Genomic DNA, 18,635 nt, shown 5'->3' on the forward strand with positions numbered 1-18,635 from the left:
TCATGTTATGAAACCTTTTTATTGAATTTTATAAATGTTGACAAAATGTGAGATATTCTTCCATTTTTATAAAATCATTATAGTAAGGAAAATATTATATCAACAAAAAAAACTAATCTTATTAGAAACAGGATTTGTCTACGACATGACACACGTCTAACTATAATTGATCTATCAATTGAATTAATATTAGTAATCTTGAATAATAAGACCAAAAAGGAAAATAAAATATATATTTACAAACCAGAAAAGATATATAAAAGTGAATTTTTATGTTATAGAAAATTTAATTTCATATTTATTGATTTTTGATGAATTTTCAAATTTTCATCATNAAAAAAAAAAAAAAAAAAAAAAACACCACAAAACTACAATAATTTGTTAAACATATGTTCTAACCTTTTTTTGCCTTGAGAAGTTTGTTTAAGAATTTAGTTCGACTGGTCAAATGGGATGTCGGAGCTAAGAGCTAAGATTTAAGAACATGAACTTGAGCTCTTTGTGATGTTCTATTTCATTAATATGCCTTAGAGACCAAAAACAATCATAAGGACATCCACGGGACGAGTCCCACTAATACACTCTACAATCTCCATTACAAGCGATCAAGAAAATGGATTATGGACCAATTGCTTTGAGTTGGCTACCTTGAACATTAATACTCCCTCACTTGTTAAATACCAAAAATTGAGGAGTTTCAATTGTTAGCCTTTGATGGTGATATGTGATATGTCAAGCTGAAGTTGCAGGAACATCCTCAGTAGAAGGCTGCATTGGTTTTCTCTTTGGTTTCACCTTATTGACTATCTCAGCTTCAACATCAAACTGCACGATCACACAAATTAGCCACACACGTTCAAAGAACAAGAAATTTTGTAAAGACATCAAACTGAAGGCCGAAGCAAGGAAACAAACCTTGTAACCACAGCCTGCAACACATGCGTGAAAGCAATTCTGAATTTTTAAAACAATGTAAATACAAGTTCAGTCTATTTCTCTTTACTGAAGAAAAGTGTTTATTTTAAGAAGAGTGTGAATACCTCAGAGTATTTGGCCTCTCCAGGAGAACGATCCATAACTGTAGTCCATGGTCGGTCTTTTACCACAGGATCTTTGTAGCATATTTCACTGCAGTCTCCTACACCTATAGAGATTACACTACTATTACACCAATTCATTAACTTGGAAACTTAAACCTGAAAACTGAAAAGAGAAGGTATTTAATTTTAATGCTACTGATGGATGGGTTAGCTGTAATACACATCATCTGCTTCTTTTCGGACCTCTTGGTACTGGCAAGACCTTGATTGCACGCCAAATTGGAAAAACGCTTAATGGAAAGGAGCCAAAGGTTTATTTCTGATCCTCTCAACACAAATGTATAAATGTGTCAAATCCTTCCTTTTTTTCTTTCCCTCTTATCTTCACATCATATAGATCGTGAATGGTCCTGAGGTGCTAAGCAAGTTTGTGGGTGAGACAGAGAATAACGTAAGAGACCTGTTTGCTGATGCTGAGAATGACCAGAAAAACCTTGGTGCGGAAGAATCTGACTTGTGCTTTTATGTTATCCTTTTCTTGCAAGTGTGCTAATTTTGGCACTCTTATTAAACTTTTCAGGTGATGACAGTGAGCTTCATGTCATTATTCTCGATGAAATCGATGCTATTTGTAAGGTACATGACTTAATTAAAGCTGCGGTCATTTAAAACACACTCATGTTTTGTGCTTCCCTATTGATCTTGGAGAGTAGAATGTTGCTTCAGTGCAGCGAACAATCATATATACCGTCGAATTTTTTGAGCAATGATTGTTAATTGGTAGACTAAATGAGTTAAAACTAAGTTATATAAATTGTATGTATTGCAAAATTTCAGTCAAGAGGATCAAGCAGGGATGGCACAGGTGTCCATGACAGTATTGTAAACCAGCTCCTGACAAAGGTTTGCAAACGATCAAGCTATTGGCCCAAAAATAGACTTGTTTTTTTTTTTTATCTTTTCAGATTTTTATTTTCCAGATAGATGGTGTGGAGGCCTTGAACAATGTTTTACTTATTGGAATGACAAACCGGAAGGATATGCTTGATGAAGCTCTTTTAAGGTTCTCGGCCCCTCCCCCTGTGCTAATTAGTAGTGTCATTTCATTTGTAATCTAATTGTGTGTTAGCTTAAATGAACTTTAGATTTGAGTTCGTAGACATATAGATAATAATTTTTTGAGTTCTGCATATTCCTACAGGCCTGGAAGGTTAGAGGTTCATATTGAGATTGGCCTTCCAGATGATGCTGGACGTTTAGAAATTCTTCAGATTCATACGAAAATGATGAAGGAAAATTCTTTCCTTGCTCCTGATGTCAATCTTCAAGTGCTTGGTGATACATTTGAGGTTAAACATCCCCCTGTACTTTACCGCTATCAGAGAAGGAAGAAAAGCCCAAGTGGCTAATAGCTCTAGAGGATGGATCCAGTAGAATAATGGGCCTTGAAGAAGGGTCTAGTAGCTTAGTAAGGAATAAACATCATTGTTTTACTGTTATTAGCTGTAACGGTCTGAGAAGTAGGGTCAGGGAATCAAGGGTAGTACTTATGTAGTAGGTGAGGGTTGAGGGAAGGGCATCTTGTAAGGGGAGGGGAGAGACTCCAAATTCTCTCATTGTTACCGTTGTCTCATTCTAATAAAGAGCTTGTTACTTTTTCGTTTTGTCTGTTCTTGAGAATAACATCCAAAACGTATCAAATTGGTATCAGAGCAACTGATACGATTTGCTTATAGAAATATATTTGATAGATTATAGAACTGGAATTACAAAGGAACTGAGGATTTTGTTAATGGAGCTCCTCCCACTCCCCCTAAAAGACCTCACCAAATACCCCATAATTCCCTCATACTCTCTTAGACAACTTATATAAGTGGAGACTCATGAGAACCCTAACCAAACCATAGTTACTTTACACTACCTAGACTCAACCCTAGTTAATTGATAAAGCTTAGCAACTACTAAGAAACTCTTGGACCTTAAAGCCCACTGATTGTATCCTCAAAGCCCACTGAATGTATCATTACCCCTGCCTTTGAAAACAACCTTGTCCTCAAGGTTGAAATGAGCAAGCTGTTTAGCCAACTCCTCTTTTGAGCTCCCAAGGATATCCATATTCTGGCAGCACGTCCCACTTCACCAAAAACTCTTCATGCCCTGTCCTAAGATTGTCCTTGGCCACAACAAGCAGTTTTGATTCAACTTGGAGATATCCCTTAAGTTGTTTCAGCCTTCTGTCTCTTACTTGTCCCTGACATCTCTCATATATCAGCGTGTCTTCAATTTCTCTCTGTGTATACTGCTCTGCAAATGACAACACTGAGCTAGACAATAAGATAAACTGTTCAAGGCTCAACTTTTCATGTGGAAACCACAGCTCTAATTCCCAAGGTTTTCCCTCATCACGAAGATTTGCCAAAGCCTCTCCATTCTTTTCTTTATCCCTTTCGGCCATAGTGATTAGATACACAGCATGATAACCCATCCCAACTAGTCTTACGGTCTGGTTATGTTTTGTTGAGACTTCCATTTCAGCAGCAATGTTCAAAGAAGAATGATCCCTCATCATTTTTAACACGCCCATGAAACCAACAGTAAGAACCAGTGCAACTACTTCCAAGCTAACACCATGTATCCCATCCAATGCTTTGAAGACCGGCTCAAATAGTTTCTCAATTCTTAGCATTGGCCATTGATTCATGTTGTCAACACCCCCGCAGCCTTCATCCTTACTCGTAACCAATCTGATCTTTGTATCAAACAAAAATCTCTTCTATTGAATCTTCTTAGGACAAAGAAAGAAATTAACCTTCGGTGTAACTTTTAGCAGCCACATCATACGTATCACATGACAGTTATGGTGCATCCCATTCTCCGTCTTATAGAACCCCTCACCTTGCACTTCTTTATACATCATATAGGTCTCTCTTTCATGGTGCTTCTTTCTAAACTTAGCTCTCATTCCGCTTGTCAATGACTGCTTCCTTTTAGCTGTGATGAATCGCCATAGTAGCTTTACATAGATCAATGCTTGGAAGCTATGGTTAAGCTTCATAAATTTTCTGCCAAGCTTCTGCCATGTCCTCTCCTTCATTATGATTACCTGCTCAACAAGAGCTCTCTTTGTGTGAAAAGTTAGCATTACCTTTTTCTTGTGCTTATGTCGAAATCTGCGTCTTTTTCTAGCAGTCCAGTACCTCTTCTCCTTAGCTGTTTCAACTCCCATTATCAGCATAGTACTGCACACTTGTTGACTCTGGTTGTTCCAATCTCTACTAAGCAGCTTATCATTACACACTAGGTAACCATTTACTTTGTTCCCAAAACGTGACCTCTTTTTCTTCACTTTAATTTCCCACAGTAGCAGCTTATCAAGCACAACACCACAACACTTCACTCTTTCACATCCTTTCAGTCTCCTCATTATTTGAATTTTGAAATCGTTCTTCATGGGGGACTGAAATCTGAGTTGGTCTGTGCTCCCTGGTTTGAACTTGCACCTCCTAAACTTCCCATTCACCATATTTTTCCTTCTTAGCACTCTTTGACCTTTCCATGGCCTCTCAAGAACCATTAGATGGCCGTTTTTACTCACTTTGGTTCCTGGGCTCGCTGCTTCTGTCTTCGTTTTACCTCTGGTGTTCTCCTTACGCAGTCGAAATGGTTTCTTCTTCTTTTTCTGTCTCTTTTTCTCCTTGGTCGTTTTTTCGAACACTTGGTGGGCGTTTAGAGACATTGTGATATCTATCTTCTTTTGCTTAGCAGATTGTTCCTCCTTGTGGCTTATTTGTCTCTCTAACACCTGCGGCAAATAGAAGTTCTTGTGTTCTTCTTTCCTCTTTGTCAACAGCTTCACAAGACCTGTATCTCCTTTGAGTTTGAAACCACTTTCAGACCCATCAATCGTTGAAACCGTTTTCCATCTCTTCTTCTTTTTCTTCTTCGTGTTCCCTTGTCTTCCCATAGGCATTTGATCGAACACTTGGCGGACAGGTTCACTATTCTCAAAATCTGACTCTTTTTGCACACCCATTTGTTCTTTTTGGAAGATATTAGCCAACGATACCAACGCATCTTCTTCTTCTTCTTCTTCTGCGACTGTTTGAGATACCACCACTTCTGCTGCTGCAGTCTTCTTCTTCTCTTCAGCACTTGGTTTTTCAAAACACTCCTCAGGCTCTAGGAGATATTTCTCTAGCTTGTCCAAACAGCTCGTCCATCTGCTCATCTTAGAGTCAAACTCATCACTCTGCGCTAGATCAGCCACAACGCTCTCTTTCCCTTTGCTGAATCGTTGAAGCAGACCGATCCTAATCTCATTCCAGCTTGTAAACGCAACATGTGACTCCTGGAACCACAATAGAGCAACACCTTCCATAAATCCATATGCAAAGGATATCTTTGTCTCTTCTGTGAATCCATGGTCCGTGAAGTAATCTTCAACCCATGAAATCCACAACGCCGGATCTTCATCACCATAATAAACAGGAACCTCCACCGAACCATCACCATCTCCCATTGGGTCGAACTGCTCTGATACCAATTTGATACGATTTGCTTATAGAAATATATTTGATAGATTATAGAACTGGAATTACAAAGGAACTGAGGATTTTGTTAATGGAGCTCCTCCCACTCCCCCTAAAAGACCTCACCAAATACCCCATAATTCCCTCATACTCTCTTAGACAACTTATATAAGTGGAGACTCATGAGAACCCTAACCAAACCATAGTTACTTTACACTACCTAGACTCAACCCTAGTTAATTGATAAAGCTTAGCAACTACTAAGAAACTCTTGGACCTTAAAGCCCACTGATTGTATCCTCAAAGCCCACTGAATGTATCAAATTGGTATCAGAGCACTCTTTCTTGGGAAACTAGAAGATGGCGCTCAAGAAGGTGGAAGAGTTGGAGAAAGTTATGGAGAACATCCAGAAGGAGGTTCAACAACTGTCGAGCTTGGAGTCCGACGTCAGCGCCATGAAGAAACAACTGGGGAAGCTGGACGTTCTAGAGAAGCAGATGGGGAAGTTGGATGTTCTGGAGAGATTAGAAAGACGGATGGCGGAGGAGGACCGGAGGGTGTGGAGTTCTTCCAAAGGGACCGAGGAGGAATCTCAAATCTCCGGAGTAGAGAAACACGTTGGGGAGGAGACACAGCCGCGTCCTCTGCAGAATCCCACAACGGAGGTGGGAGAAACGCTGAAACGGAACTCGTCAATGGAAGAGAAAGAACCACTCGCACCACGGATCGAGCTTCCTCTGTTCGAGGGAGAGGAGGCTGATAGCTGGGTTCTTCGCGTGGAGCAGTACTTCGAACTACAAGAGTTCACGGAGGAGGAGAAGTTGCGAGCAGTCCGAGTCTGTTTCTCGGGCGATGCTCTCTCGTGGTACCGTTGGGAGAAGGACCGAAACCCATTCCGTAGCTGGGAGCAGCTGAAAAGCAGAGTTCTTGAGAACTTTGCAACGACTCACGATTTGACTGCCGGCGAAAGGTTGTTGTTGCTCCGACAGGAGGAGACCACAAGGCAGTACTGCAAGGATTTCATAGCTTTAGCTTCGAACGCTCCAGAGGTTTCAGAGAGAGTTTTAGAAATGGCGTTCATGATAGGGTTAAAACCTAAGGTGAGAAAAGGGGTTAAGATGTTTGAACCGAGAACCCTGCAGAAGATGATGGAACTCTCAAGGTTGGTCGAAGACTGGGAGAGTCAAGGAGATTCACCGGCGCCGACGAGGTGGGAACTCTCGAACAGAACTCCGACAAGAAACTATGGGGACAAACACTCGTCACGTGGGGCTTACCAGTCGGGTACGGGTTTGGCATCTCAAAAGCAGTTAGTTGCAAATGAGACCAAAACGACAACGTATCGTTCAAATGGGGAAAAAAACACAATCCCTAATTCGAAAACCTCCGACTCGAAGCGACCACCATTCCGGAGGTTGACAGACGCGGAGGCCAACGAACGACGAGCTAAGGGGCTCTGCTTCCGGTACGACGAGAAATATCAGGCGGGGCATCGATGTCGGTTCAAGGGGCTCCAGATCCTGGTAGCTACCGAGGACGACGAGGGTCTGTGCGGAAACGAGGAAGAAGAGGAGCTCGAAGCAGAGGTTCCGGAATTTGCGGCTCAGTCGATACAGTCGGCGGCAGGAATCTCTTCCCCGCGGACCATGAAGTTAAGGGGAAGGGTGCAAGGCGAAGAGGTGGTGGTGATGATTGACAGCGGTGCTACCCACAACTTCATCTCTAGGGTTGTGGCTCAACGGTTGGGAATAGTTCCGAGAGGCACTGCGGGATATGGGGTGAGAATGGGTAATGGGGTTATGGTAAGAGGGAGCGGGGTTTGCCGATGTGTACGGCTGCAACTGCCAGGTTACAGTTTGATCACTAGCTTCTTACCACTGGACTTGGGAGAGGCTAATGTGATATTGGGCATGCAATGGCTACAAACGTTGGGGGATATGAGGGTAAATTGGCTCGAGCAGAGGATGAGCTTCATGGTGGGAAGAGAATGGGTTACTCTCAGGGGAGACCACAGCCTTACGAATGCCTCCATCTCCTTTAAGGCGATGTGGAAGACGATACAACAGGATGGTGAGGTGATCTATGTGGAATGCAACAACCTGCAATATTCGGGAGAGGAAGGGGAGGGTTTAATACCCGAGACCCTTCAGTCAATATTGGAGGACTACTCTCGGGTGTTCTCTGAGCCACAGGGACTACCTCCCTCAAGAGTGAAAGAACACTCAATCATACTCAAACCAGGTAGTGAACCTGTGAGTGTGAGGCCCTTCAGGTATCCACACGCCCAGAAAGAAGAAATCGAGAGACAGATAGCCGTGATGCTAGCTGCAGGGATTATCAGGGAGAGCAGCAGTCCATTCTCCAGCCCGATACTCTTGGTCAAGAAGAAGGACGGCAGCTGGAGGTTCTGCGTCGACTATCGCTCTCTCAACAAAGCTACGGTTCCCGACAGCTTTCCCATACCGATGATTGATCAGCTGTTGGACAAACTCCATGGAGCAAAGGTGTTTTCCAAGCTTGACTTGAGGTCAGGTTATCATCAGATTCTGGTCAAGGCTGAGGACGTGCCAAAAACAGCCTTCAGATCGCATGACGGTCATTACGAGTTCCTCGTAATGTCGTTTGGTCTGACAAACGCTCCTGCCACTTTTCAGTCCTTAATGAATGAAGTCTTCCGCCCACTCCTCCGCAAGTTCGTCTTAGTGTTTTTCGACGATATCTTGGTGTACAGTCAATCACTGGAGGAGCATCGAGATCACCTCCGAGAAGTCCTAAGGCTGCTACAGCAACATCAACTCTACGCTAACCTGAAGAAGTGCCAGTTTGGTACATCAAAAATCGCCTATCTTGGGCATATTATTTCCGCGGAGGGTGTGTCTGCAGATCCTAGCAAGATACAGGCGATGGTGGACTGGAAACCTCCAACTAATATCAAAGCGTTACGAGGGTTCCTAGGGTTAACCGGATATTACCGGAAATTCGTGCAGGGTTATGGCGAGATAGCTAAACCACTCACGGACTTGTTGCGGAAGGATCAATTTGAATGGGGCAAGAAGAGTGAAACAGCCTTTGAGAAGCTTAGAACTGCGATGACAACCGTTCCCGTACTTGCACTGCCAGATTTCTCAGAGGTATTTATCGTAGAGTCGGATGCCTCAGGGTTTGGGTTGGGAGCAGTGTTGATGCTAAAAGAAAGACCAGTGGCGTACTACAGTCAAGTCTTGTCCGATAGGCAGCGGCTCAAATCCATTTACGAAAGAGAACTCATGGCGATAGTTCTAGCCATACAAAAGTGGCGTCACTACCTCTTGGGAAGAAGGTTCGTGGTGAGAACAGATCAAAAGAGTTTGAAGTTCTTACTGGAGCAGCGAGAGATAAACATGGAGTATCAAAGGTGGCTCACCAGACTGTTGGGATTTGACTTTGATATTCAGTATAAACCAGGTTTGGAGAACAAGGCTGCCGATGCCCTCTCTCGCAAGGAAGTGATACCCTCGTTGTTTGCCATCTCAGTGCCTGCAGCTATTCAATTAGAAGAAATCTATGCAGAGGTCGATAGGGATCCGAAACTTCAGAACATCATCAGGGACCTGCGACAAGACGTCAGCTCCCACCCTGATTTCTCCTTGATCAACGGACGGTTACTAAGGCAAGGCAAGTTGGTGATACCCAGCGGATCCGCGATAACTGGCCTGATTATGAGGGAGTTTCACGAAGGGAAACTTGGTGGTCATGGGGGTGTTCTGAAAACCCAGAAGAGGATCGGGGAACTGTTCTTTTGGGATGGTATGATGACAGATATCCGGAGGCATGTAGCCGCGTGCTTGGTTTGCCAACGCTATAAGTATTCTACTTTGGCTCCCGGAGGCTTGTTGCAACCTTTACCAGTTCCTGAGAAGATTTGGGAAGACATCTCGATGGACTTTGTGGAGGGGCTCCCCAAGTCAGGAGGTAACAACGCCATCGTGGTGGTAGTCGATCGTCTGTCCAAATTCGCCCACTTCCTGCTCATCAAACATCCCTTTACGGCCACCGACGTCGCTAATCTCTTCATTCAGGAAATTGTGAGGCTGCACGGGTTCCCTAGGACCATCGTCTCGGACCGAGACAAGGTCTTTACCAGTCAGTTCTGGAAGGAGCTGTTTCGTTTGGCGGGTACGAATCTCTGTTTTAGCACGGCATATCACCCTCAGTCCGATGGACAAACTGAAGTCACCAACAGAAGTTTGGAGACCTATCTGCGTTGTCTGGCTGGAGAACAACCACGAACGTGGTCAAGGTTCCTTCCTTGGGCTGAGTTGTTCTATAACTCTTCTTACCACTCAGCCATTCGGATGACGCCGTTTCAGGCAGTCTATGGGCGTGAACCACCATCTCTGATCAAATATGAGAATGGTTCTACCTCGAATGCGGAATTGGAGACTCAGCTCAAGGAAAGGGAAGCTGTATTGGGACTGATTCGGGAGCATCTTCACAAAGCGCAACAGAGGATGAAAACACGAGCAGATGCAAATCGCAGAGAGGTCGAGTTCGAAGTGGGGGAGTCGGTTTATCTCAAAATGCGTCCTTTCCGGCGTAGATCATTAGCTCGGAGAATCAATGAGAAGCTAGCGGCACGTTTCTATGGACCCTACCCAGTGGAGGCTCGAGTAGGGAAGGTGGCCTATCGTCTCAAGCTACCCGCGGAGGCCAGGGTACACCCCACCTTTCACGTGTCGCAGCTGAAACGTGCAGTAGGGGATCAGATCGTGGCCGCATCTATCCCGACGCAGCTGACAGAGGAGGGGGTGCTTGAAGCGGAACCAGAGGCAGTGCTGGGCACTTGTACGAATCCGGTGTCTAAACAAGATGAAGTGTTGATCAAATGGAAAGGCTTACCAGAGTTTGAATGTTCCTGGGAATGGGTCAGCACCATGAAGGGGCAGTTTCCAGATTTTCACCTTGAGGACAAGGTGAATTTTAAAGGCGGGGGTAATGATACATTTGAGGTTAAACATCCCCCTGTACTTTACCGCTATCAGAGAAGGAAGAAAAGCCCAAGTGGCTAATAGCTCTAGAGGATGGATCCAGTAGAATAATGGGCCTTGAAGAAGGGTCTAGTAGCTTAGTAAGGAATAAACATCACTATCTTACTGTTCTTAGCTGTAACGGTCTGAGAAGTAGGGTCAGGGAATCAAGGGTAGTACTTATGTAGTAGGTGAGGGTTGAGGGAAGGACATCTTGTCTTTGGGAAACATTGTAAGGGGAGGGGAGAGACTCCAAATTCTCTCATTGTTACCGTTGTCTCATTCTAATAAAGAGCTTGTTACTTTTTCGTTTTGTCTGTTCTTGAGAATAACATCCAAAACGTATCACTTGGTATGCTTCATCGATTATACCTTGTTCAAATTTTTTTATGATCGTCAAGACTTGCTAGACTGTTAACATGATTTTTCCAATATTTTTTAATTGAAAAGCTGCTCAGACGAAGAACTACAGTGGTGCTGAGCTAGAAGGTGTTGTGAAAAGTGCAACATCATATGCTTTGAACAGACATCTGAGCATGGAGGATCTTACAAAACCAGTGGATGAAGAGAATATCAAAGTTACAATGGAGGATTTTCTTCAAGCATTACGTGAAGTAAAGCCTGCATTTGGAGCCTCTTCAAGGGACCTTCAAAACTGCCGGTACATTTGGTTGAATCAGTTGATCTGAGTAATTAATGCTCTTACTTGAAGGAAAAGTTCTAATGCTGGTATAATATTTTCTTTTTATAGACCCAAGGGATTTGTGGACTGTGGTGATCGGCAAAACCTCATCTACGAAAGAGTCATGTTTCTTGTTGACCAAGTTGTCATCGAAACAAGTCCTCCACTCACTTGCCTTCTTGAGGGACCTAGTGGAACGTACCTTACACACATTATTTTAAAAGAAGATAAACAAACGTTATCTATGTTTTGGTGTGTTGTTTCCAGCGTTTTCCAATATCTAAGCTTCTTTGGCCAGTGGGAAAACTGCGTTAGAAGCCACCGTTGGCATGGACAGTAACTTCCCATATGTTAAAATAGTAAGTGCCACTCTTTTCTTTCATTGTGCATGGTTTGTAACTTTGGACCCTTTATAAGTTGTTGCCTCTTTTTTTTGTTTGATAATTTTATTTCACCACTTGGACAGGTGTCTGCAGAGACAATGGCTGGTCTTCAGTAGAGCACAAAATCAGCTCGCATTGCTAAGGTCCTAGCTTAAAAAATCTTGCGCTACTTCTTTATTTTGTGCTCTGATTGTCTATTAACTCTTGTTTTGGTGTGTGAATGAACAGGTCTTTGAGGATGCATACAAATCACCATCGAGCATTGTTATCCTTGACAATATTGAAAGGTCGTGCATACATCTTTACTCTTTCTTTCCTTCCATTACTTGATTGGTTTCATGAATTCTTATTTATGCCTACTTTGCTAACATTTGTAGGTTGTTGGAATACTCAGAAATTGGACCACGGTTTTCAAACACGATTTTTCAAACATTGCTTATCTTTCTCAATCAGCTTCCCCCGGAGGTTTGTTTCCGGGTTACAAATTTTTAAGTAATTTTCACATAATATCTCTAATTTGGTTAATGTTTTTTTTTTGGTTGATAGGGGAGCAAACTTCTTGTACTTGGTAGAACAAGTGAATTAAAGTTCATAAAAGCTGTTGGTTTGGGTAAGGCTTTCTCAGTCACATACTCTGTTCCACTACTGAGGACACAAGATGCAAAGAAGGTAATTTGTTTTCCTTGCAACTCACTTATTTTTCATTCATGTTAGAAAGGGCCAATGTTAGTGTTGATGTCAGGATCAGTCACAATTAGTATGTTTAGTTCGGTCAAAGGAGGGTCGAAGTTCTCTTTTATTATATTGGTGCCGAGACACAAAAGACGGGTTACAACACGACGTAAACGAGCTACAAACGTGGACGAGGATAATAGACGAGCTGTTATCTCGTCGATTCTTCGAGCGATTGATTCTAAAACCGTTGACTTCTGCTTGGACGAGCTGGGGCTCTTGTACTTGCTGTACTACTTCTCTTGCCTTTTTTCCCATCCTCTTTTTCAAAGGCCGTACGCCTGCATTTATAGGGAATCGTGTCGGTTCGTCCAGCAAAAGACCATTATACCCCTCCTTCCTTGAGAGGCCTATTTTGGGCCTTTTGCTGGGCCAGGCCTTTTGTTGGGGTGGGATCTACCCCCAACAGTAGTCCCCCCTTCGCCTCTGGTTCGTAATCTTCAGGCAAAGGACCGCGCGTGGGAAGATGAAAGGTCGCTTCTTTGATTGGGCAAACGAAAGGTCGCGCGTGAAGGAATGGTTTCTTGGGTCGAATCACCGTATGCGGCGCTTTGACGCGCGTGAAGTCCGGAAGTTGTATCGTCATTGGGCGCGTGCTGTAATGATTACGTTCCCTGATTCTCCTTTATTCTCCTATAAATACCTTCCTTCCGCTTCTCTCATTCTCATCTTCTCGAGTTCGTTGGTGCTTTCATCGCTCAGGTATTCTCTCTTCTCCTCATCTCGTCGTTATTTTGCTCTTGTGTGTCGTGCCCTTCGTTATGAATTCCCCTCGACCCTCGTCGTCTAACCCTTCTGCCGGGAGTCTCCTTCGACGAGCTACGACTTCAGAATCTGGCGACTCCACTAGATTTGTTCGTCGGCGGACTTGTTCGCTGAGTTCTTCTGATTCGTCTTCGACGAATTCAGACATGGCTCGATTCGAAGAGATTAGGCGTCGTCTTGCTCCTGGGTCGGCAGTCCCTAGTTCGTCGGGGCTCCCTTGCAAGATTCCCTCCTTGATCGACGAGCCATTAATCGATGACCCGTCTTTTCCTAATTTGGATGACGTCCCTTTGCCCACAGTAAATCTTTTCAATCACATGCCTCCGTCGTCGTTGAAAATTGACGCGGCAATTGACGCGGTTCGTATCGGGAAGCTAAACACTAACCCGAAGATTTTGATTCCGGCTTCATTTCAGCGTCCCTGGGATGCTCCTTCCGGCTTTATTTGTCTCTCAGAAAAATACTTCACCGAGTGCAGACTTACTTTCCCTCTTCCGTCCTTTTTGATGACGTATTTTGCTCATCGTAAGGCGGCTATTTCTCAATTCGCCCCGGCGACCTTCCGAAATGCCATCGGTCTTTCGATCATGGCCGAGGCTGCGGGAGTCACGCTCAGTTGTGATCACTTGGAGGAGCTGACGTGTCTGAATCCGTCGAATCGGAATAAAACTCCCGGGCTTTATTATCTGGCGTCGGCAAAGAAGACGATGCTCGTCGAGGGTGCCAAGGGCAAAACATATAATTGGAAAGGCTCGTACTTCTATCTAAAAGTTGCCGCGGGGGTTATGGAGGATCCTTCCATTCCTTGGTTTTCTGGGTGGAACCCTTCACCCGGTAGCCGACCATTCCTGCCTAATTATCTTTTGTTTGTGGTGTCCTCTGGTTTTGCTTAACACCTTTCTCTTNTTTTTTTTTTTTTTTTTTTTAGTTGTTGTTCCAAGGTGTTTGCTTCCATACCCTTCTTCATTTCAAGCCANCTTGGAGGAGCTGACGTGTCTGAATCCGTCGAATCGGAATAAAACTCCCGGGCTTTATTATCTGGCGTCGGCAAAGAAGACGACGCTCGTCGAGGGTGCCAAGGGCAAAACATATAATTGGAAAGGCTCGTACTTCTATCTAGAAGTTGTCGTGGGGGTTATGGAGGATCCTTCCATCCCTTGGTTTTCTGGGTGGAACCCTTCACCCGGTAGCCGACCTTTCCTGCCTAATTATCTTTTGTTTGCGGTGTCCTCTAGTTTTGCTTAACACCTTTCTCTTCTTTTTTTTTTTAGTTGTTGTTCCATGGTGTTTGCTTCCATACCCTTCTTCGTTTCAAGCCGAGATAGACGCGATTAGGCTCCACTGTCCTTACGTTTGGCCGGGCACTGAAGGTAGGAGAGATCGTTCGAGAAGGCCAATTTCTAGCCGAAGACAAAGAGGTACTCTTTTAAATCCGTATGTATACGTATACATGCTTCGAGCTTTGTTCTGACGCCGTCTCTTCCTTTTTTTTTTAGCCGAGATTATGGGAAAGTTGAACTTGAACGTCCCTAACGCATCCGCTCGCTACCGCCGAGCTCCAGAGCCGTTGCCTCGTTCCGCTCCCCGTCAGGATGCTCGTCCGGGTGCCAATCCCCCAAGCTCTGGTTCGTCAAAAAGGGTTCCTCCTTCCCCTCGTCAAGTTGTGGACGACCCTTCGAGGATGCGTCCAAGATCCCTTCCACTGAATCGCCACATTGGTCCTGAGGAGACACTTCCAAGGAGGAAGGTGGACGGGACTCCTGGTCGCATCGCCGAGGTGCCGAAAAATTCGTAGAAGAGGAAGGATGGCCCTGAATAAGAGCAGTCTGCCCCACCAAAGAAGTCTAAGTTGACCGACTTTAGCTGGAATTTTGCTCATTCCTCTGGGGCTCGTCCTTTTCCGGATGACTCGCAGACCTCTGGGGCTCGTCCACTTTGGTGAAGGTTGTCTTCCTGCTGTTAAGAAGATGAAAGAGGCCGACGCGGTAGCCGACGTTGCTCAAGCGTCCTTTGAGGTTTGTCGGTTAAACCAACTTGCTTTTTAAATCTTCCTTTATTTATTTCATCTCTTTTTATGGTTTTCATTCCCTTTCTTTTTTGATAGTTTATTGCACGTATCAATCGTATGGCTTCTCGCTATGAGCGTCGTGTTCGGAACTTGGAAGGTGAGCGTTCTGGGGTATCGAGTGAGAGGATCGAGCGCCTCGAGGCGCAATTGGGGGAGGCGGTGCGGTCCAACCAGAGACTTAGCGACCTTGTGGCCAAACTCGAACATCACCGGAGCGGGCTGATCACAGAGCGAGACTCTCTTCCGACGGAGCTTGAGGAGTCTGAAGTTGCCTGTAACGGTCTGAAGCTCACCCTTAACTCGGAGACGAGGAGGCTTAGGGATCGGCGTGACGAGTATGGGCACCACGAGCGAATCAATGCTTTTCACGAGGTGGCTGGTCGCGTGCAGAGGCTCTTATCGAAGCACAAAAGCTACGCCGAAGCGGTTGAAGCATCGCGGGAGAAGTTCCTTGAATATAACCAAGCCGTTGGGAACGTCCAGATGCTCGAAACGCTCGTCGCCGAGGGTCAGATTTCCTTACTCGATGAGGGGATTAAGGACCAATTTATGGCCGTGAGGAACCAACTGAAGGGCGAGGTTGAAAAATTCGATCTGCCGGATATTACCGAAGCTGACTTCGACATGTCTCAGATTTTTGCCGGGCCTCTTCCCCCAATTCCGACTTGGATCGCTACCCCAATCAGCGGGAATACCGAGGTTTGTAATGACGAGGGGGGGGGGACGACGGGTCGGAGAGTGGGGAGATTGGGGGTGAAGAACTGGACGAGCAGGAGAAGGTCGACGATCGTCCTTCTGATGGAGCTGAGGTGCAAGTCAACGACCACCCTTCTGATGGAGTCGAGGAGCAAGTTACGGACCATCATGCCGAAGGATTACCACGTCCGTCAACTCCCGGGCACGAGTCTCCGGTTGCTGGCTTAGTCTTGTGATTCTTCTGTTGTCGCCGTGTTGAGGGTCGGCTCCCTCGTACTACCTTTTGTTTGCCGTATTTTTGGGGTTGGCTCCCACGTACTTTTATGCGCCGTGTTTAGGGGTCGGCTCCCTTGAAAAACTCACGCTCATCCTTGGGGCATTTATTGAGGGTTTCATTTAATGCCCCCTCGTTTTAAACGCTGCTTATCGGTCATTGAATGCCTTCTCTGTTTTTTCTTAAAAACTTGCGTCTGTTCATTAAATACCTCTTTTTTGGAACTTGCGCCTGTTGGGACTCGTGTTTTTCGTTCTGTAAATAGTTTCTGCCTCTTGCTCCAGTTTTGTCTTCTTGATGAGTGTTTTGCTTTTGTAGGGAAGAGAAAGTCATTCCAATGCCAGTGACAACTAGAGCGGCGTGGTTGCGCAGGGCGCGGGAACAGCTTGGTGTTAGGTCCGACGAGGTGATACAGTCGGAACTCAACTACTATAACGCTCGCATCCAGCGGCTAAGAGCTTACATCATCGCTACCCGTCGTTCGTTCGAACGTTATTACGACTTCTGTCGTGTGGACGGGACAGTGGAATGTCTTGAAGTGCTGAATGACGAAAGGTTTTTCGTCCCAAAGTGGAGATGGGATCGGTTGCTGGACGAGCGTACCTGGCACGAAGACTTTTTTGCAGAAGTGGTGATTCCTACACTCGAGCAAGGTGACCTTGATTCCTTTGGTCGAAGGCCGTTTGAAGAACGGGAGGAGATCGAGGCCTGCCGAGCTCGTATCGACGTGCTTCGTCGTTACATCACGCAGCTGGAGAGCACAAGTCACTACTTTAGTGAGGTTAATCGCGTCGAGGGGATTCGTGCATACTTCAAGGATATGATTGGACGAGGCGCGACTATTCCGATGGACCTGTTGAAAGACGTAAAGGAATCGTGCCGTCATTGGCAGACCGTAATTGGCGGTCTGGAGTTTAATGAGCCTTCCAACACCGATCTCGGAGTTGAATGACTCATTTTTCCCTTTTTTTTTTTTGTTTTTATGTGTCGTAATAGGGTCGGCACCCGCATCAGACTGTTGTACTTCCCCTTACTGAATAATATAATTTTTTTTTTTTTAGAGTTTGAAGTGCTATTTTTTTTGAAAGTGCGACTCGTGGTGGTCGGCTTATCTCTTCTATGCGAGTTATCACTCGGCTTTAACTAGGTACGACTCAGGACAGTCGATTTACCCGTTTGTGCAAGTTGGACTCGGCTTTATATAACCAGGGACGACTGTTAATAGTCGGCTTACCCTTTTGTGCGAGTTGCGACTCGGCTTAAAATAATACGTCGGAACGTCGGGTCATTACCGGGCCAGGATAACGACTAATATAACTTGCAAACGACGACTCATTCTTATGAGAAAGAAATTTTATATTATTGGCGGCTGTGTCTTGTAAAACAGGACTGCCTACGTACCCTCCGATCAGGAGGGATCAAGCCGATCGTAGTTCACATTTACATGTTTATTCAAATTATAAAAAGGACGAGCTGGATGTAGCCGAGCTCGTTGTTTTTTTTTTTTAGTAGTAGTAGCGCTTGAGATGCATTGAATTCCAAGACCTCGGCACTAGTTCGCCGCCCATTGTTAAGAGTTCGTATACGCCGGGATGGACGACCTTGGATACTAGATATGGACCTTCCCAATTGGCCCCCATTTTTCCGGTGTCCGGTTCGGCAGTATTTTCAAAAACTTTACGGAGGACGAGATCCCCTTCGTCGAAATGCCGATTGTGGACTTTCTTGTTGTAATACTTGGCTGCGGCGAGTTGATAATTCTGAATTCGTAGGAGTGCCTTGTCTCGTTCTTCCTCCAACTCGTCGAGTCTATCTATGAGCATCTGACTGTTTAGCGCGGTGTTTTGAACGAGCATCGTTCGTCGGAGGCTCGAACTGCCAACCTCAGCTGGTGCCATTGCTTCCATCCCGTAGGCTAAGGAGAATGGGGTTTGGTTAGTGGACGTTCTTGGGGTTGTTCGGTAGGACCAAAGTACTCCGTCGAGCTCGTTGGCCCATGCACCCTTCTTGGCGTCTAGCCTTTTCTTAAGGCCATCGAGTATGGTTTTGTTGGTAGCTTTGGCCTGGCCGTTTCCTTGTGGATACCTCGGCGTCGACTTGCTTAGTTTGATTCGCCATCTTGCACAAAAATTTTCGAATTGCAGGGAGATGAACTGCGATCCATTGCCAGTGACTATTTCATACGGGAGACCGTGGCGACAAATTATGTATTTCCAGACGAAGAGTTAGACGTCCCTGGCTTTGATATTTGCGTAAGACTCGGCCTCGACCCATTTGGTGAAATAATTAGTGAGGACGAGTATATATCGCTTTTGTCTGGAAGTTGGCAATGGACCAATGATGTCCATCGCCCAGCGCATGAAGGGGTAAGGAGCTACTCCGGCTCGTAGGAGTTCAGTCGGCTGATGAATAATGGGGGCGTGTCGCTGGCATTTTTCACACTTGGCGACGAACTTTTC

The 18,635-nt window shown here is 45.1% G+C and overlaps 1 protein-coding gene and 1 pseudogene across 1 annotated transcript; one reads left to right on the forward strand and one right to left on the reverse strand.

Moving 5' to 3' along the window:
* On the reverse strand, positions 499 to 1,197 carry LOC104733418. Its single transcript, XM_010452996.2, has 3 exons — positions 1,041 to 1,197; positions 916 to 954; positions 499 to 825 (listed from the first exon to the last, which is right to left on the reverse strand). The coding sequence occupies exons 1-3, from the start codon at positions 1,176 to 1,178 to the stop codon at positions 733 to 735; spliced, it is 270 nt and encodes an 89-aa protein (XP_010451298.1). The 5' UTR covers positions 1,179 to 1,197; the 3' UTR covers positions 499 to 732.
* LOC104733419 overlaps positions 1,229 to 18,635 on the forward strand; it is a 24,189-nt pseudogene continuing 6,782 nt past the window's right edge.

The sequence above is a fragment of the Camelina sativa genome, chromosome 12 (assembly GCF_000633955.1).
Source record: "Camelina sativa cultivar DH55 chromosome 12, Cs, whole genome shotgun sequence".
NCBI lineage: Eukaryota > Viridiplantae > Streptophyta > Magnoliopsida > Brassicales > Brassicaceae > Camelina > Camelina sativa.

Excerpts from the sequence above, each read along its gene's own strand:
- LOC104733418 (XM_010452996.2), bottom strand. The coding sequence starts at position 1,178 with ATGAATTGGTGTAATAGTAGTGTAATCTCTATAGGTGTAGGAGACTGC. Across the intron at positions 955-1,040 it reads GAGAGGCCAAATACTCTGAG|AATTGCTTTCACGCATGTGT; the intron begins GTATTCACACTC and ends TTAAAAATTCAG. Across the intron at positions 826-915 it reads TTGCAGGCTGTGGTTACAAG|TTTGATGTTGAAGCTGAGAT; the intron begins GTTTGTTTCCTT and ends GTGATCGTGCAG.